General features: G+C 39.3%; 1 protein-coding gene across 1 annotated transcript; it reads left to right on the top strand.

Moving 5' to 3' along the window:
• Nucleotides 1-84: 84 nt before the first annotated feature.
• LOC104414315 (protein NO VEIN) lies at nt 85-19,320 on the top strand. The gene is made up of 6 exons (XM_010025380.3): nt 85-209; nt 1,159-1,271; nt 5,328-5,730; nt 5,809-6,126; nt 16,881-17,141; nt 17,573-19,320. Exons 1-6 carry the CDS (start codon nt 114-116, stop codon nt 18,638-18,640), a joined length of 2,259 nt encoding a protein of 752 aa, XP_010023682.3. The 5' UTR covers nt 85-113; the 3' UTR covers nt 18,641-19,320.
• The last annotated feature ends 1,517 nt before the right edge of the window (nt 19,321-20,837 follow it).

Below are 20,837 nucleotides of genomic sequence, written 5' to 3'. Positions count from 1 at the left end.
GCTTTCGGGACAAAACCATAGGTTACTTTAACGATAAGTACAATGGGAAAAGGACACCCTTCAAATCTTCATTCTTGAACAGCATCTGTGGTGTTCCATGGGTTGTTTCATGCATGGATGACAAACTTCACTATCCTGAGGACTTATTCTATGACTGTGATGCCGTGCACTCTATTTTGGGTTCTTTCGCTCCTTATGCAGTTCCAAAGGTTAGTTCCATTATGGATTTGTTTTTGCTGATTTATTACTTTTGGGGTGTCAGGAATGTCCAGTGGTGAACTTAGGTCTGAGCATTTGGCCATTGACTTCTTTCTTGCTTCTGTTCCCGTTATCCAATTTCAGGACCTCATATTGTTGATAGGGGATTTACTATGCAAATAATTTCGTTGATAAAGATAATTTCAGGCTTACTAGAATCTACTTTATCTGTATAATTTTGATAATTGATTGTCTATTTAATGTTTATGCTCGTTCTCTGTTGGTCCTTTTCCTTAGTCCTTCTTGGAATAAGGGAAACAGTCATGCAAATACCATTGAAGGTTTTTGGGTGGGAGCGTTTGACTGTCTGGTCTTTGGGTAGGAATGTAAATGTAGACATCTAATCATTGGAAAACCTTACCAACTAATGACATACTAGATAAAAGTAAACCCTGAAAAAGAAAACGGGAATGCGCAAGAGAATATAAGAGAACAGAAGCAGTCAGTCCTTATATATCAGCAAAATTTTTATCTTCCATTTTCAAAACTTACATGTGGATAGAACCTTGGAAATAGTGCTAGACTCATTAAAAATAAGTAGAAGTGCACTGAATTAGGATTTTACAATATTGTGGACATCAGCATTCAGGGGCCATCTGTGGCTCCCTAGACTTAGTAACCTGCAGTAAATGCAAAGATAACTCAGTCCAAGGAAGAAATAAAGTAAAGACTCATTTGCCATGACCGGCAGCTGATGTTTGACTTGATATTAATGTTAAAGCAGTGCCACTTTTTTTATGTAATGCCACTACTTGTTGGTACTTCGACTTAAAACAGTTCTAAATTATAATGCTCTCTCTTTTGCTTCATGTCTTAATGTTATGCAAAATGACTGTCTAGTATAAACAAACCCGTCTGTTAAGGACTTTGGTCAATAACCACGAAGGGATTGTTCAACAGGTGAGAAGTGTGGCTCTTTTACATGATATTGGGTTTAAGAGCAGAATTACCATTGAAGATGTCGTGGAAATACTGAGAGTCTGGAGAAGATCAGCGACCTTATTTAAGTTGAGGTACCCAATCACATTCAAGGAAATTCTTTTTCTTTTTTTATCTTATCATTTGATAAGTAGTGAACATGTATTAAAAGTAAAATGGTAATCCAAATATACAGAATTCTTCTGTATTTGTTGCTGGCCTGAGGTCTAAACTTGCTATTTCATTTCGTGCAGTCCTAGATATTTTTCTTTGTTTAATTCTGTGAGGAAAATGTACATTGTATTATTCAATAAAGTTTAATATATATACATCAAAATAAACCCTAAAAGTGATAAAGACTCATTTACCCTTCTTACTTCTAACACTCCCCCTCAAGCTGGAGCATAAATATTAATCATGCCCAGCTTGTTACAAATATATTCTATCCTCCCATTACCTAAGGATTTAGTGAAGATGTCTGCAAGTTGTTCGCTGGTTAGAATATGACTAGGAAGAATTACTCCACTTTGTAACTTCTCTCGAATAAAATGACAATCAACCTCAATGTGTTTTGTTCTCTCATGAAACACGGGGTTGGAAGTTATATGCAATGCAGCTTTATTATTGCACCATAGAGTCATGGATACTAAATCTTTAAAGCCTAACTCAGTCAATAACTGTCGAATCCACACTAATTCACATGTCACTTATGCCATGGCTCTATATTCTGACTTAGCACTGTAGCGGGCAACAACACTTTGTTTCTTACTTTTCCATGATACCGGATTTCCTCCGACTAAGGTACAATACCCAGTAGTTGATCTTCTATCATCAGGAGACCCAACCCAATCTAGAAAAACCTTCAACCCTGATCAGAGATTGAAGGTTTCGATAGACAATTCATTTTTCCAGAGCTTTCTTCAAATCAGAGATTGAGTCTTGGGGTTCGCCGCTTCCTTCCTTGTTTGGAACCCAAGATCGGTTCTGTTGGAGGGAGGACTCGACGGGCTTGTTCTCGGTGGCCTCAGCTTGGGAGGCCTTAAGGAGGAAGAAGGCCAGAGTCAATTGGCATTGTTTCATTTGGAGTAATGCCATCGCTACCAACTGAACCTGTGGCTCATCACCAAGAGGAGGTTACCTACACAGTCTCTTCTCATGTCTTATGGTAGGATTGATGCTACTTCCTGCCCTTTTTGCAATGAGGTGCCTGATTCAATTAATCATCTCTTTTTTGGTTGTCGCATTACCTCGAGTATTGCCTTTTTCTGGGCTACTAGATGCAATCTTCCCTGGACCAACAGGACTTGGGAGGAGACTCTCAGTTGGGCCATTACCTTGCTCAGCGGCAAGGAGTTTTATAAGTATGTTGCTCGGTTCTCCTTTGGGGGCTATTTGTGTCACATCATACGGAAAAACGGAACAATATTGTTCATTCAGTGGGGAGCCGATATCTATTTCGGCCATGAAGAAGCATCTCCTCAAGGTTGTTAAGGATAAGGCCCTTACCTTTGAGAAAGTTGAGGACTCTCCCAGAGCAGGCGGATGCAACGCTTGTGGGATGTGGACCCCATTATCTTCGCTTCCTCGATTGTAGTCGACTTAGGGTGCGTTTGGGAAGGCTTTTCGGGAAAGCCCTTAGAAAAATGCAAAGACCTTTGACTTAAAGATGTTTTTGAAAATGCAAAGTGTGTTTGGTAAATTGTACTTTCAAAGCCCATTTAAAGTACCTTTGAGTAAAATGGTGTTTGGGGAAATAATATTTGCAAAGGGCTTTGATGATAAAAAAAAATTATCAAAAGAAAAATAAAAAAAATTAACCGGCAAGGCAGGCGGTCGCCGGCGAGGAAAATGACGCCGCCGCGCCCGGGTGGCCCGGGAGAGGACCGGCGAGGTCGCCTAGGGTCGGGCGACCTCCGGCAAGGGTCGCGACCCCAAGCGACCCAGTGGCCTTTCACGGAGGTCGCCCGACCCAGGATCTGGGTCGGCCCGGAGGTCGGGCAACCTCGCGGCGACCGGCGCGACCCGGATCTGGGTTGTGCACGAGGTCGCGCGACCTCCGGCCACCCGGATCTAGGTCGTGCCTGAGGTCGCGCGACCCAGAGAGCGCGAACCAGAGTTGGTCACGGCGACGCGACTTGCGTGCTGTCCCCGGGACTCACGAGCGATCGCCGTGACTCGCCGGTGATGGTCGCCGCGACCTCGCCGACCTCAGCCGTGACCTCGCCAGCCTCTCGAGCTCGTCTCTGATCAGCGGCGTGGCTGGAGAAGGAAGACGATGAACAGTATCATAAACAGTACCTTGGGCATTTCGAGAATGCTGAAAGCCCAAGGCAGCCTAGGACCTGCCTTGGGCTTTCAGCCTTGCAAATGCCAGCTTCTCCCATAAGCCCCTTCGAAAGTAGTTTCCAAACACCCCAATTTTGGCCTAAAGATCTTTAGCCCTCCAAAGCCCTTTCCAAAGCAGTTTCCAAACGCACCCTTAGGCTTTTCGATGGTTGTTTAGGTGTTTTTGCCAGGCTTGTTTTGCCGTTGGCTTGCTGTTGGTTGTTTTGTTGCTTGTCCGCGGCTTCCTTTCACTCTTAATGAGCGTGTTCATTTTGAGTGTAAGCTTTTGGAGCCGTGTTGTTTGTACAGTTTGACCCCTATTAATATATTGCTTACTCTTACAAAAAAAAATAAAAAAAATAACTGCATCCTAGTGAGATGTACGAGGGAAAGACAAAAATTGGCTTACTACATTGACAGGAAAAGCAATATCTGGTCGAGTAACTGTAAGATAATTAAGCTTATCTACCAGTCTTCCATATCTCTCGAGATTATTAAGAATTTCTCCTCCATTAGCAACTAATTTAATCCCTTGTTCCATGGGTGAATCAAAAGGCTTTGATCCCAACATACTTGTCTCAGTGAGCAAATTCAAGACATATTTTCGTTGTGACAGGACAACACCTTTCTGTGATTGCGCTACTTCAATTCCTAGGAAATATTTCAATTTTCCTAAGTCCTTAGTTTGAAACTGTTGCTAAAGATAGGTTTTTAGCTCAACTATACCAACCAAGTCATCTCCCGTGATGATATTATCAACATACACAATAAAAAATAGTTTGCCTCCCCTGATTATTTATAAAAGAAAGAATGATCATTTCCACATCTTGATAGCCCAAAAGACAGTTAAGCCCTAGGCTCTGATACCATGTGAAGAAAACGTACATTGTATTATTCAATAAAGTTTAATATATATACATCAAAATAAACCCTAAAAGTGGTAAAGACTCTTTTACCCTTCTTACTTCTAACAAATTCATTTATTCACTATCTATGCTATATCGATTCTTTGGAAAAGAAAATGTCTAATGATTTTGGCCGTCAAGTCATGGTAGCTGTTAACTCTGTCATTGAGAGGGTTTTTTTTCCTGGTGTGGAGAAATGGAAACTGCAATACATCAAGATTGGCCCATACTGATTCTCATATTGCAAGCTTGTATTGTTGCTATTAATTTCATAAGTTTGGTATTTAATAAGATGGGTAATGGAACATTCTTAGATAACTTTATTTATTAAGCTGTCCCTTTCTGCTCTTTCTTTAACTCTCTCAAGGTCATTGCAAGGCTTTGATGAGGTTGTTATCTTCCCTCCCATCTTCACACCCTCCCAATCGTTTTGTGAACATCCTTCTAATTCATTTATTTGAAAAATAGAACTACATCCTCCATATTGGACTCGTATAATATATATAATTTTTGCTCCAAATTAGGAAATGCATAGCATGTTATGGTATAAAAGAATTGTCCTCCCAGATACCAAAGAAATTGTTGCTTTTGTTTAAACTGTTAAAAAGACTGACCTAAAAGTTTAAGCTGTCATCAAGCATGTAAATTAACAACAGCAGTAAAAATTTACTTGCTAGTTTTCTGGCTGACTTTTGGACCTTTACAACGTTTCATCTCTCCTGCTGTTATGATTGCTTGCAAGGTGCCTTCTTTTGGCTCTATGAAAATATCTAGATAAATTGTCCTCCCAATCTTTTGCCTGATTATTTAGCATTCTGGATTAGCCCTGTATATGGTTCATTTCAAGAAGGCTTTCTTTCCTTGTTTCTACTGTTACATTGCTATACCATGAGATAGTTGACTTTTTTCTTCTCATGCCAGTGTTGCACAAATGTCAAAAGTATACACTTTCCTATGGAAAGAAGTTGATACTTCGAGAAAGAACATTGTTGAAGATCTCATCTCAGAGCCATTTATATTCTTTCCTTCTTTATGTGCCTCTGGGTTTGAGGATGTTGTGTTGGGCTCATTTTTGTTGCCAAAACAAGTTTGTTGGAACGATTCAACTGTGTTTCTGAACCAAATGGAAGAAATTGATTCCAAGTCTGGTGCAATTGGAGCAAAGCATAGCCTGTTGAGCAGGACATTGTGCGACATATATCCAGGCTTGCATGATTTTTTTGTCAATATATGTGGGGTTGAGGAGAGTCCTTCTTTCCAAGATCATTTCCAGAATTTGGTCCGTTTATCAACAAGTGTTTTGCCTTCGCAAGCAGCAAAATATGTAGGTACTCCTACAAGTTGTTTATTTATGTTTTATTCAAGTGTCACTAAGTAGCCCATTTTTGGCTTTATGCATCAGGTTTTCAAGGTTTTTCTGAAGTTGGTAGATGAACTGAAATGTGGAAAGGTTAGTTCTGAAGATATTTCTCGAGTTAGTGGATATCTTAAAAAATCAGAATACACCGTGCTTCCCACTCTTCATAATAGGTGGGTTTCTCTGCACTCTTCCTTTGGACTTGTGTGCTGGTGTGACAATGAGAAGCTAATGAATGAATTCAGCATTTTGGACAAAATTGAACTTATACATTTTGGGGAGCTTGTTGATGATGAGAAAGAGATGATTTATGTTAAACTGCCTCTTCTCATGCATACTCTGGGGATTCCTGCATTTTCTGAGGTAATTTGCTTACCTGCAACTCTATTTTGCAATGTAGTATGGAAGGTTTTGTCTAGATTCAGGTAGGAACTAGGGAAGTATAGTTTCAAGGTCCACTTATATCCACTTTGCATTCACACAGTACTAATTATGCGATGTACTCGCATGAGGGATTATTATGTTGTTTACCTAGCTTTGCTGGAATCATTTGAACCACTTGTGGTTTTGGCCAGAATTTTGCTCTCCCTCAGATACAGTAGGGTCTTGTTAACAAGTACTCCAAAGGACTTTTTAACCATACCTAATAAAAACAATATCTTCATTTTCAATATATTGGTTGTGCATAGCACAAGGAAAACAGTACTTTGGAAATGACAGAGTTTCTTTATTGGACGTTAATTGAGTGCCCTTGGGGTCATTAACAAAATCCTACACAATAATTTACAGTGGAATATCTATGTGATGAGCAATGTTCTGGACCCAATTTATTCAGAGATGTGCTATAGATTGTTGAAGAATGTTCCTTTCGCTATGTTTTTATCTGAGTTCATTATAGAGGCACCAGCATCGAGCTAAAGAAGAGCTTATTTTGAAGGAAGAATGTACAATGTTTATCAATGCAATTCTGTCCATGAAGTTCTTTTCACCATTCCAAAAATACAGAGTTCTGGACATCCATCTGTAGTGGTATTATTTGAAGAACCTTGATATTATAAAACAACTGAGATGAGTGAACTTGGTGAATTTGTTGTCTCAGCAAGAAATTTCAAGGTTCGATGGTGCAGTACCATTTAGCATGGCCAAATCAATTGAACTAGGAAATGTTTCTTCAACTTCTTAAATAAAGGATCACCAAGTCTAAGGCTATGATCAATATGCAATGCTATGACTAGAAAAATCCACAAGAACAAGTCTTCAGCTAAATTGATAGGATCATATACTTCTGGCCTCGTACTTATCCTCCTCATCTTCAATTATATAGCGACATAGCCTATCAAGCCTCTTCCCACTATGAGTTGGGCTTTTAGTATACATGACTGTTCCTGATTAAGTACTATATCCTTTTAAGAGAATCAAAATCATTGCTCGTTAGCATAAAAAGATGACTAGGCAATGTCATTTTATGTTCAGGATATGGGAGAGATGGGACTTGTAAGAAAGAAGATAGTTTGAAAACAGTATCTAGCACATCTCGGCATTTGATGTTGAATATTTGGTGCTTTGCTTAGTGGTGCTGTGTTGTAGCTAAAGTTACATGTTTTTAGCGAGTGACATTTCCATATGATCTAGTGATTAGTGAAGAAAATGTTTTCCATACATTTACAATTGTAGAGTGGAAATAACTCCCTTTACTATATGTTCCATGTGAAAACTATTAAATTCAACAGAAATCTTTGAAGAAAAAAAAAAATTAACAACAAAGAGTGGAAAAGATTCTTTGAGCTACTTCACAAAAAATAAACTTTGGGGTTTCTAAACTTATCCCCTGTTTTGGCCTTCAAAAGTCTGTCAATGCTATACTGGAGGATCTGTAACTTCTTTTAAAGCAAAAGCATCTTACCCAAAACACTGCCGAACAGGAACAAACGAGGGTCCCAGGTCTGGCAGTATTTGCCTTTGTCAGAGTGATGTTGGGAAATGATTGTCATGCATATTACCAGATAAAAGAACCAAGAAGCAAACAAAATAATACGTGACCCCTTGTTGACCAAGATATTTTTTTGCATATATTTGTTCAGTGAGCAGTCACCAAGGTTTAAATGAGAGAGAATGGAATATAAAACAGAGACTACAAGTCTAGAGAGACATCGATATGCTAATTTTGCATTAGCTGATTGTCTTAGATATGTAGAGACACAAGGCAGATTTTTGTTGAATGACCATATCAAGTTCAGAGTAGATTTCCGATTGAAGTATTTGGTTTACTAAAATGGATATAGGAACAATTGTATATACAAAAGTACATTAGATCCTACACTATTTAAAAGCTTTAAAAAAAACTTTGCGCTTTATTTATGTAGAAAATAATCTGTATTTTCTTATTATCATCGAGTGATTATAAGGTATATATATACAGGAATAGAGGACTTAAATTGGATGAGAAAATCAAGGATAGAAGACCTAATCTGTGTCAATAGCTAATTTACAGATAACAAAATCAGATCACATAATAAAATATTATCAAATCAAATAATATCACATAATATCCCAAACGATTTGGAAGACATTAAAAGAGATTTTCCAACACTTCCCCTCAAATTGGTGAGTGAATATCTTTCATGCCCAACTTGCTAATAATCTCCTGAAATCTCGACACCGGTAGACCTTTGGTTAGTTAGCTAATCTTTGCTAGGAGTGTAGGGAGTATTGATCAAATCAGATTCAAGCTTCTCCTTCATAAAATGTCTATCTATCTCAATATGCCTAGTTCGATCATGTTGAACTAGATTGTGAGCAATGTTGATTGCTAATTTATTATCACAATAAAGTTTTATAGTTCCTTCATGTTCCACTTTGAGATTTTCAATGATAATCCTGAGCCATAAAAGTTCACATATCACATTCGCCATTGCCCTGAATTCAGCTTCAGCACTAGATTTAGAAACCACATTTTGTTTTTTACTCCTCTAAGTGACAAGATTTCCCCCTAGAAAAGTGCAATAGCCAAATGTGGACCTTTTATCTATTGGTGACCTAGCATAATCTGCATCAGTATAGACTTCAAGATTTAGCTTGTCACATTTTTTAAACAAAATACCTTTTCCAGGAGTAGCTTTGAGGTAGTGAAGAATCCAATAGACAGCGTGCATATGTTCTTCTTTAAGATCATGCATGAACTGATTTGCAACTCTCACAACATAAATTATGTCTGGCCTAGTATGAGATAGATAAATAAGCCTTCCTACTAACCTTTTTTTTTTGGTAAAAGTAAGAATATATTGAGCTTTAAACCAACTATACAAAAAAATCCGGCTCCAAAAACTTCCACTTATAGTGACAACACATCAGAACGAGTGGAAGGGAGTCGAAGTAAAAGAAATGCAGCCACAACATTGTAGCAAACTAAACAAAGCAACAGTCTAGATGACAAGCACAACCAAACAACAAAAAGATCCACCACTAGGCAAGAAGAACAAAGCAAGGAATGGTAGCCTTCAGGAAAAAGATCCACCGCAGCTCCGCATAACCAAGCGAACAGAGAATGCGAACCAGTAGCACAGACCAGCCTCCAAAGTCCCGGACCACGCAAACGAAGCTTCCAGCCACAAAAAGGACGGTAGCAGACCCGATCCTCCAACGTAACCCAAAGCCCGAAGCACCTGCGAAGCAACGCAAGGGGACCAGCAAACCAAGGCAGAGAAGGTACCCAACACTAGTTAGGAATGACCAACGCCATAGAAGAAAAAACAGAGGGGTCGATACCCCAACTACGTTGGAGCCTCCTATTCCTTGGGTTATCAACCACATTCCTGAAGGTCAAGGCCTTCCTTGACCACTTTGATAAGATGATTTTTCAAAGCCGACACCACTGGCTCCTCTCCCCTAAAGATAATATCATTTATCTTCTTCCATATCAAATGACACAAGGCCTCAAAGGAGAACCGGGCAATGGAGTGGAGGAAATCCTTACCCGAAAGGAACCTCAAAGCCCATTGGATGTTCTCCGACCAAGACCTATTCTGCCACGGAAGATTGCATTTAGCAGCCTAGAAAAAGGCAAGAGTAGCCGAGATACAACAACCAAAGAAAAGGTGGTCGGTAGAATCGGGCGTAGAGTTACAAAAAGCACACAATGCACTGTCAAGTCTACCATAAGAGAGGAGGAGAACCTGGGTAGGTAGACGGTTCGAGTAATCAACCAAAGGTTGAATTGAAATCTTGGCGTGATAGAATTGTTCCAAATCAGCGAGGCCCAAGGGACCCGAACCTTCTTCCTCCTAATGGCTTCCCAGGCTGAGGCAACTGAGGCAACCGAGAAGACGCCAGAAGAGTTCCCAAGCTAGGTAAACTGATCAGGGGTTTGAGAAAGAGTAGGGAGGGAAAAACCCCATGTCTCCAAGGTCTTGAAGGCGAGACTAGAAGGGGAGACAAGGTCCACTACTGTCGCTTGCCTAGAAAGGCTCGAGCTATAGATAAGAGAGTCCGATATAAGCAAATTCAATGGGCCTCTTGGGTGCCAATGGTCAAACCATAAAGATACTGATAAGCCAAGACCAACTCTCCAAAGAAAGGATAATCGAAACTCCTTTCTTAGCTGCAGGATCTTCTTCCAAGCCCACGAACAAAAACTTGGTTTGCTTGTCACCCAAATTTTTTTTTCTTTTTAAGAAAGTAGAGCGAATCCATTTGCACCATAACAATTTTTTGTCTTTAAACAAAATTCAAATATACTTGAGTATGGCAGCTTTGTTGCAATCATGCAGTCTATGAATACCTAATCCTACCTCATCCTTTGGGAGACACTCATCTTCCCAGGAGACCTTTGCCCTATAAGCACCAAGGCCAAGGCCTTTTTAGAGAAACTGTCTCAAAATTTGTTCTATGCAGTCCAACACAGAATAAGGAATGATAAACACACTAGCCCAAAACACTTGGATAGAGTGAAGGACAGACCTAATCAATTGGAGTCGTCTTGCGAAGGAGAGCAACCGCTGAGCCCAAGATTGGACCTTGGAAGTGATACGATCAATAAGGGCAATGCAATCCACCTTCCCAAGGGTAGATGAGATAATGGGCACCCCTAGATACCGCACCGGTAGCTTCCCTTCCTACAACTGTTTTTTTTTTTTTTTTTTTTTGGTGAAAGTTAATAAATATATTGATGAGAGGCCAAAAGTATATAAGATCACGGCTTCAAAACTTTCACTCCAAATGAGGAGATCAAAAGGATTGGAAGGATGCCGTGATGTAAAAGCCATGGACACCGGCACACACCCTGCAATGCAACGCCAAAGACAAGCATGGCATAGACAATCGGCATTCAAGCAAAAAGCGATAGCCTTCCTTTCAAATTTTTTATTTTATTTTATGGTAAAGTAAGCAATATATAAAAGGGGAGACCAAAAAGTAACCTTCCTACAACCTTTGATATCTCCTTTTATCAACAATGCCACTCTCTCCGCGTCCATCCATTTTATGGTTTGCATTAATAGGGTGCTCCCTTGCTATTGAGATATCCTGTTTCCTTAAGAAGATCAAGTACATACTTCATTTGGGATATAAAAATACCTCTCTTAGAGTAGGTCACTTCAATACCAAGGAAGTATCTCAATTTTCCAAGGTCTTTGATCTCGAATTGTTGAGCAAGATTGCTCTTAAGAGACTATGTTGAGCTTCATCATTACCAATCACAACTATATGATCTACATACACAAGTAGAGCTGTGACCATACTTTCATTTGAATGTTTGATGAATAGGGTATGATCCCCTCTACTTTGCTTGTAACCCATCTCAAGCATTGCCTTTGTGAACCTTTCAAACCATTCTTTTGGGATCATATGAGACTATATGGAGCCTTTTTAAGCCAACACACTTGATTGTTTCCAACATCTTTGTCAAAACCTGATGGAGGCTCCATAAAGATTTCCTCCTTCAATCTCTATGTAAAAGCGTGTCCTTCACATCAAATTGCTGCAAAGACCAACCAAAATTAGTTGCAAGAGAAAGTAGTATCCATACTGTGTTCATCTTTATTATTGGTGCGAATGTCTCTTGATAATCCACTCTATATGTAACAACCCAGGTTCCCTGTGTAATATTGTTCGCTTTGAACACTGATTTTTCACGACTTTAAAACGCGTCACACAGATTAAGAGCACAGCATTCTTGCTGTGGCCTCCACACGCGGTCGGGAATCGGCTCTGATACTATTTGTAACGACTCAAGCCCCACTGTATAATATTGTCCGCTTTGGACATTTGAGTCATCACGGTTTTAAAACGCGTCATAGATTAGAGGGACCCCAAGCCTTTATAAACTAGCCCCAAGATTCCCTCCTAAGCGATGTGGGACTAGAGAGGACCCCTCTCCTTCCTTAGGCTGTCACACCATAAGTTTGGGTGTACTCCTTTGCAACCAACCTTGCTCTATACCTCTCCAAGGTGCCATCAGCTTCGTACTTAAGGGTATAAACTCATTTACTTCCCACTGGTTGCATGCCTTTGGGTAAAGTCAACTTCTCATGTGTCATTCTTCTTCAATGCATCCATTTCCTCCATCATAGTTTATATCCAATTCCTATCCTCAAAAGCTTCATGTATCAAGTTAGGAACGGTAATTGAATCAAGAGCAGTAATAAAGGTTGTGTGTGTAGACAATCTATGATATGACACAAATTGAGAGATAAGGTGTTAGGTACATTTCCTAGTAGCTTTTCTCAAGGTAATAGGTAAATCCAAATCACTTAACTCAGGTTCATTAGAAGAAGGGTGAGTGATTTCATTACCTAATAACGGTTCGGATAACAGAACTTGATTTAATTCCGGATTGAGCTTCGTCCTTCTTAGTAAACTTGCAGCTTGGTTGGTTCATTCTTAGGAGGACTAGATGTAGATGATGATGAACTAGGTAGAGGACTTAACGGGGAATTAGGACTAGTCAGAAGACTCGATGGACTTGATGAAAGACTAGGTGGACTAAGAGGGCTAGGACCTAATAGAAATGGTGAAGGAGAAGAAATTGGATTGGACGATGCACTGGACAGTGAAGGTAGTGGTTCAAACCTACTATCTTCATTAGGAGTCTCCCCTTGAAGATAGTGGTGGGAAGGAAAAAACGAATGGTTTATTAAAAGTGACATCTATAGAGATAAAAACTTGACGTGGTAAAGGGTAATAGCATTTATAATCTTTTTTAGTATTAGAGTACCCAATAAAGACGTACTTTAGAGCACAAGGGTTGAGTTTGTTTCGGTTGTGATTATGAAAATGCACAAATGCAACACAGCCAAAGACCCGAGGGGAAATGTGATATTTATGGGATACATTAGGATAAAAGGTAGACAGGAGTTGTGAGGGACTTTTATTTCCTACGGTTTTGAAATGAACCGATTAATAAGACATGCTGAAGTTAAAACGGCTTCCTCCCAAAAATGCTTTGGAACAGACATTTGAAAGAGAAGAACTCAAGTAACATTTAGGAGGTGCCTATTTTTCCTTTCAGCTACTCCATTTTTGTTGAGGGGCATCAACACAAGAAGACTCATGAATAATACCCTGAGTTTGGAAAAAAATGATCAAGATGTTGATTATCATACCTAAGTCTCCTCATGGACACCCCAAATTGATTGACTATCATTTTATGAAAGTTTTGAAGGATAGATTGAACATTAGATTTGTCTTTCATTAAATATAACCATATAGTTTGAGTGCAATCATCAATAAAAGAGAAACCATTTAGCTCTTATTATCCAAAGGGAGTGAAACACGATGATGTTTTGCAAGTTCACAAACTTCACAATGAAGATTTTCAACAGCAACGTTTTTTGAAAATGGAAGGAACAGTCTTAAGAAGACTAAATGATGGATGTCTTAATCGAAATGGTGAAGCCAAATTTCAGATAAGTGGATATGTCTACAAGAGTTGTAAGAGGTATTATGGTTGCATTTGGAATTGGCCTTGCAAAGGGTCTTTGGGTTTCTAAAGATCTTTAGGTTAAATATTGAGTGTTTGGGAACAACTTTGAAATTCCCATCAGGCCAAAATTGGCATTCTTAAGGCTAAAAGCCCAAGGCAGGTGTGAGGGTGTCTTGGGCTTTTAGCTTTCTCGGTATACAACTGTTAATACTTTTATTTTCTTCCAAAACTATCCTCACTTACTCTCGATTTTTCTGGTTTTTCTCTCGTCATTGGATTGTTCATCTTCTTCTCTATGGAGGTTGGCTGACATGTTGCTCGAGGCTGTGAGTGGCCGTTGACTACTCGGCATGGTCGCGGTGGCCTAAGCGACCGTTGCTGGGGAGTGGTGCGACCGCCGCCCGTCCGGGGGTCGCAGCAATCGCCATTGGTCGCAACGAGGTTTGGGTCGTAGACCCACCGTGGCCCAATTTGGAGCAGCGAAGTCCTGATCCGGGGGCGGTGAGGTCGCGCGACCCCGCCGTGACCCAAATTTGGGTTGCAGGATTTGGGTCATGGCGGGGTTGCCTGACGTCCTACGACCCTCGCTGGGCCTCACCCAACCCTGGGCAGCCCTCACCAATGGTCTTCAAGGGTCGCTTAACCCTGGGCGGCCCTCCTAAGTTGTCTTTGAGGCTGCCTAAGTCAAATGTCGGCTGCCAATGATGGATTTCGATCACCAACAGCCACCTGCCCTTGCCAGTCAAGTTTTTTTATTTTTCTTTAGATAGTTTTTTTTTATTGCAAAAGTCATTTGTAAATATAATCTGTCCAAACATTATTTTGCTCAAAGGTACTTCACAATGGATTTTAGATTGTCATTTAACAATCGCAATTTGCATTATGAAAAGATCCTTCAACCTAAAGTCATTTACATTTTTCCATTGACTTTCCCCAAAAGACCAACCAAACGCATCTTATATCCCACAAGAGACCAACCACTTTTGCTCAAATCCTCTAGGTAGTAGAGCCTATTCCGTGCCTTAGCAAATCCAATCGTCCTCCCCATTTTCAAGTCCTGCAAAATACAATGATCAGTAGAGAAAAGCATCTTACAATTTAGATTTTTGGTAAGTTGATGAATAGAAAAGAGATTAGTGGACAGCTTAGGAACATGAAGGACATTGTCAATTTTAAGTGAGGGATTTAGAATTAAGGTTCCCTGGCTAGCTATAGTAACAAGAGATCCATATGCTATAGTAATACTCCTATTTCCTAGCAATGGTTTATAAGTTTTGAATTTAGTGGGATCATGTGTCATATGATTGGTTGCTCCTGAATCAACAATCCATGGATTAGGATACTGAGAAGTTGTTGAGTTGTCGGAAATTAGACATGCTCCTGGCTAATGGACACATATTAAAAGATTTAGATAGGGAGTCAAGGAGAGCCCTGATTTTATGAACTTCTTCTTTGTTTAATATCTCCTCACTGACAAGTTTGTATTGGTCCATAGGGGCAGCTTCACCTTCACTGGTAATGTGCACTTGCGGTTGTCTTTTAGCTCTGCTGAGCACCTGCATTCTTCCATGAAGCTTGAAGTAATTTTCTCTTGTATGGCGTGGTTTCTTGCAAAAACTGCACCATAAACCTTCACTGCCCATTGTTTTAATCAAATTTGGTCTCTTGTTTTAGTAAGGATTTGTTTCCTCCTTAATTGCTTTCGTGGTGGATCCTTCGGTGTGTTGGTCTTCGAACATTACAGTCCGTCAGCTTTCTTCTCCTCTTATAGTAGAAAAAACTTCATTCAAGGATGGTAGCCGCTTCTTTCCAAGAATTTGAACTCGAATCTGATCAAAGTTTGCATTCAGACTTGCCAAAAACTCAAAAATCCTATCTCTCTCCATATGGTTTCGAAGAGTATTAGTGTCTTCAGGACACCTCATCTGTATATTCAGATTATGATCTATTTCAAGCCAGATACCTCTCATCAGATCGTAGTATTCCATAACAGAATGATTATCTTGTTTTGTTGTTGAAGCCTTCATCTTGAGTTCATATATTACTCCTACATCTTGGACTTTTGAATGAGACTGACAAACAGCCTCCCATATGTCCTTGGCAGTAGAGAGAAAGATATAGTTTTTGCTGATTTCAGGTTGCATTGAGCTCCACAACGATGACATAATTGAGGAATCTTCTTCATCCCATGTTTGAAACTTGTGATCACCTTGTCTTGGACCAATGCCTTCTAGATGACTGAGCTTTCCTTTTCCTTTAAGAAAAGTCCTCACAATCTGTGCCCACTGAAAATAATATTTTCCATCCAATTGGTACTCCTTCATGTTGGGAAAATCTCCAATTGATGAGTTGGATTGATTCTTAACAAAAGACCCAGTTTTGTCGGAGATAGCCTTCCTTGAATCTTCCATCCCAGCAACTTTGAGGACAGATTATAGGATGAGACTAAGAGGGGATCGAGAAACAAGGGTGGTTATCACACAATTGAAGGCCAGCAATAAGGCTGAAACAGAACAGCAGTTATAAGGCTGAAGAAAAAAGGTTGTAATGAAGCAACAGTAATAGAAAAGAAACAGAGGCCGGAAATACAGATCAGAAAACTAGGCTCTGATACCATGTAGAAAAGAACCTATATTTTCTTATTATCATCGAGTGATTACGAGGTATATATACAGGAATAGAGAGGACCTAAATTAGGTGAGAAAATCAAGGATAGAGGACCTAATCTCTGTCAGTAGCTAATTTACTGTTAAAAAATCAGATCACATAATAAAATAAAATCAAATAAAATAATATCACATAATATCCCAAATGATTTGGGAGAGATTATAGGAGATCTTCCAACGATTAACTAAATAGTTTTTTGTGAAAAAAAAAAAAAAAAAAAAAAAACATATTTCTTGAATTGGTTCAACTTTTGTTCTTTCAATCTGTTGTCTAGGTCTTGGCCAAAACTAAAAAAATTGTTGCCTAGGTTAGTTCTGGGCATTTACACTTTTTTCAAGCAAAACGTTTAAGTTGCCTCCATTTTACAGGAGATTTCATGTCAAGCATTAACTTAGTTGTTAGTTATTATAGCAAATTCTTGACTAGGAAGTCCATCACAAACACATTATTGAAATCATATGCTTGGGGACCGCGAGATTTTCATGCAAACTACTCATATTTTTGTACTTTCTCACACTCAACATTTATGCAGGTTGTAACTTGTGAAGCTGTATATTACGGTCAAAGGGATTCTAGCTTCAAGGCTTCTTTTGTAAAAAACTGGGTTCTTCCTTATGCTCGGCGTTATATTTACTATGAACATCCCAACACATATGCCAAACTTAAACAGTCTGGATTTTCTAATCTGAGTGATTTGCATGTTGTTGTTGTGGAGAGGTTATACTATAGGAATATCATAAGAAATTTGAGGATTGCTTCTGAAAAGCAAGTGGAGACCACGTCAGTTCTTCAGGTATGTACTAGGAATTCAGTAATGTTCTTGATGTTTCTTTTATCTTTGTTCAACCAAAGAAATGTAAAGCAACCTTCGAGCATCATGGTATGGATGGAGGATAGTTTTATTTCTTACCTTTCTTTTTCTTTATATATATTGTACAGAATAAAGAATATCACTTAACTATGTCTTGAGACTTCCAAATTGAAATTCAATCCAACTCCAAATCTTGTTGGAGTCATCCGATTTTAGACATGTTTAATCTGTTGCATACTTTGAACTTGCATTGTTCTGATGCTGGTGATGTTATTGTCTAAACTGGATCTATGATTCATTGACAACCAAATAGGGGGGAGGGCTCTTCGCTCAAGCAGTATAGAACCACGTTCTTATGACCTAGAAGTGAGCTTCCTTGTTGAGGATTATAATGACTCCCTTAATTTTGACAGGGCAATACTTTATTTGTCACTCCAGAGTCTGATTCTCATGCCTTGTACATGGAGATTTCTCGTCTATTCTTTGATGGCACTGCAAACATTCACTTGGCAAATTTTCTTCACATGATCACAACAATGGCAGAGTCAGGTTCCACAGAGGAGCAGGTGGAGTCTTTCATCATAAATAGCCAAAAGATGCCAATCTTACTGGGTGATAAACCCTTGTGGGCCCTTTCCTCAATTTCTTTGTGTGAGGATGATGGATCACTAGAGAACAGAAGCTTTTCAGCAACAAGAGAAGTGTCCAAATCCTTTCAGGCCAAAAGAAGGGCAGGAGTTACCTCAAATTGGCCTCTTTCAGACTGGAGAAATGCACCAGGGTCAGTTTATTCTCCTTATAGCCAAGTTAAGACACAGCCAGTAACTGTAACCACGAGCACTTGCTCAGAAGTGATAAAGGAGGATTATCATAAATTAACTGAAGAAAGTGATGGTGGCCATGAGGCGAGTGTTGATTTTACAACTGAAGATGTAGCAGCAAAATTTCCATTCAAAATTTCAATTTCTGATAGAGCAATGTATGTCAGCAATTTGGATTCTTGCGCAGATGTCTCAGCTAATCAAATTGACACGACTCCAGTGTCTGATCTACCTGACTTGGATCCACCTCAGTTGATTGGGAGAACAATGCTCAATGTTGGCACACCTGATCCAGAACAAGCAATATTAGTGGGGAAACTAGGAGAATTTGTCGCTTTTGAGCATCTTGCCAAGAAATTCAATCAAAGTTCTGTTAAGTGGGTCAATGAAGATGGTGAAACTGGTCGACCCTATGACATTACGATAGAGGATGGAGAAGGATTTCAATACGTAGAAGTCAAAACAACTCAATCGGAGGAGAAAGATTGGTTCTCCCTGTCACCAAATGAGTGGCAATTTGCAAACCAGAAAGGTCGAAATTTCAGCATAGCACACGTCATTTTGGTAGGCCAGAGCAGAAACAAAATCAAATTATTTTCAAATCCATTTGAACTCTGTCGCTCTGGGAAGTTGCAATTGGCGATTGTGATGCCAAGCTAGCTGTAATGCCCTTAGTGGCTCGGCTTGTGTTGAATCTCTTATGCCTTAATTGAGCAGTGTATGTAGTGACACCAAACCACCGGTAGTGCTGATAAGTACCTTGCATAATACAGAGAAGTTTGGTTTTAATCTTTCATGACTGGTGATGGAAGGAGATGCAAGTGACTTGAAGAGGTCATTTCTCTATGACTTCTGAAGATGGTTAAGCTTTAAACAACTTCCCTTCAGAATAAGCTGCACAATGCTCTCAAGTATGATTGCACAACTTGTGCCATGTAGTTATTCAGATGGACTTACACTAATCATCACATTTCTGTGTAAGCAAGGAGTAAAAGGTTATTTTGTTCTAGATGAACCCCTGCCATCAGGTTCCTTGTCAATATCTTCAAATTGTAAGCTTTGAAGACAGTAGTGGGTGAATAATGACGGGAGTATGAGGCAACATTCGGGGTGAAATCAGCGGAACAATAGTAGGCGGTCAAACTTTGTCATGGAGGGGTATCTTATGTATGTTCATTTGTTCCTGGATTCTTTTCTGTTTCTAAGGTGGTAGAAGTAATGTTCCTGGACAATTATGTCATATTTCTTGGACGCCAAGAAAGTTTCTGGCTGTAATAAGGCTTGACATATTTAATTATGCGCTTTACCACGTTCATTTACAGAGAGCAGACTTTGTAGTAGCTTCTGAGCATTGCATATGTGTCTATTTCTTGCCTTTGCTTGAAGGATTACGACATAAGCTTCCTCATCACGAACGACCATTGTGAGGAGATGCAGAAATCATGCGCTCATTGATTTCATTGCGTGATTAATGGAGGCAAGCGTCTCATTATTTACACTCCATTCTTTAATCTGTGGTGAATAGTTCTAAAATATTTTGCTTACTCGTGGAGTCCAGAGGTTCCTGATTGAAAAGCTTGGCCTTCTTTCAAGAACAAAACCGATTCCTTGCTGATTCAACCTTTCTATTATGATTAATGGCTAAAGCTGATCATTTGCAAATTAATGCTACCTCATATGATGCGGGCAATTTCTGTGGAAATAACTACCTGGGCATGTTTACCTAATAGGCGATAACCGATGCATCGCCACTTTTCCCCCTAAAAATTGAAGATAGCAGATGGTACCATGAAAATCAAGGGACCTTGTTTCCTTGTCATGACTGTCTTGAAACACCCTCCTGTTGGGGGTTGGAAAAAAGATAAGTTTAGAGGTATTGTCGAGTTGAGGCCACCTCGCATGAATTTTCTCAAACGATTACCTTGAGCAACTACAGTTGAAATATATATATATATATATATATATATATATATATATATATATATATATATATATATATAAGTAGTCCAACCTAAATAGGAGTTGCCACTATCATATTAGCGCTGGTTGAGAGCCAAGTGAGGCATGGGAAGGATACCTAACTTCTTACACTACTAGAAATTATTTAAGATTAGGACCTTGTCTAGGACTGACTTTCAGCATCCAAGTAAACGCTCAAACACTTAAGGCTTTTTAATTAATGTCCAGGACCGACTTCCCTTGCTTTTCGAGAAGGCTAAAAACCCAAGGCAGCTTAGGACTTGCCTTAGGCTTTCAGCCTTTCAAAGGCAAGTTTTGTCTCAAGGTGGGTTTATAATTTTTTACGAAACACCCAAACATTAGCCTAAAGATCTTTAGATGCCCAAAGTTAGTACCAAATGTAGCCATTGTTGGTGATGCATGTATATTAATGCCCAATAACATGCGGTTCACACCTATGACACCTGTGACTTACCATACATACAACATGACTCATCTTAAGACATTGATTATCACATGACTCATCAACATGACATTTATCACAATTTGACTTATCAACATGACATATCACAATGTGATAACATTGTATGCCTAAACCATGCAAAGCTAATTTTCTCTTTTCCTCTTCAAATTTTTATTTATTATTAGATATCTTAGAATGGTAAGGTAGTACTTTGTCCTAGTAATATACCCTACACTCGCCTTTTGTGCGAATTTTGTGCATAAAAAATTGAGGCCAGAAAGCCTTATGTTCCAAATGAAGATTTACCTAGATGTTAAAAATAACAATACAAAGCCTAAGTAGTGAAGAAGGTAGACCTAATCAGAAAATCCAAATTGGTCATCTAGTTCATTCATCAAACGGTCTTTGTTATCAATTATGAGTCCCAAAGGTCAT

Source organism: Eucalyptus grandis, chromosome 8 (assembly GCF_016545825.1).
Source record: "Eucalyptus grandis isolate ANBG69807.140 chromosome 8, ASM1654582v1, whole genome shotgun sequence".
Taxonomy (NCBI): Eukaryota; Viridiplantae; Streptophyta; class Magnoliopsida; order Myrtales; family Myrtaceae; genus Eucalyptus; species Eucalyptus grandis.
Note: the sequence above shows the minus strand (reverse complement) of the source record. Positions and strands in the feature narration are given on the sequence as shown.

Coding starts and splice junctions, on each gene's coding strand:
- LOC104414315 (XM_010025380.3), top strand. CDS start 114: ATGGATGACAAACTTCACTATCCTGAGGACTTATTCTATGACTGTGAT. Junction 1,272..5,327: donor GCGACCTTATTTAAGTTGAG/GTACCCAATCAC, acceptor TTCTCATGCCAG/TGTTGCACAAATGTCAAAAG. Junction 5,731..5,808: donor CTTCGCAAGCAGCAAAATAT/GTAGGTACTCCT, acceptor TTTATGCATCAG/GTTTTCAAGGTTTTTCTGAA.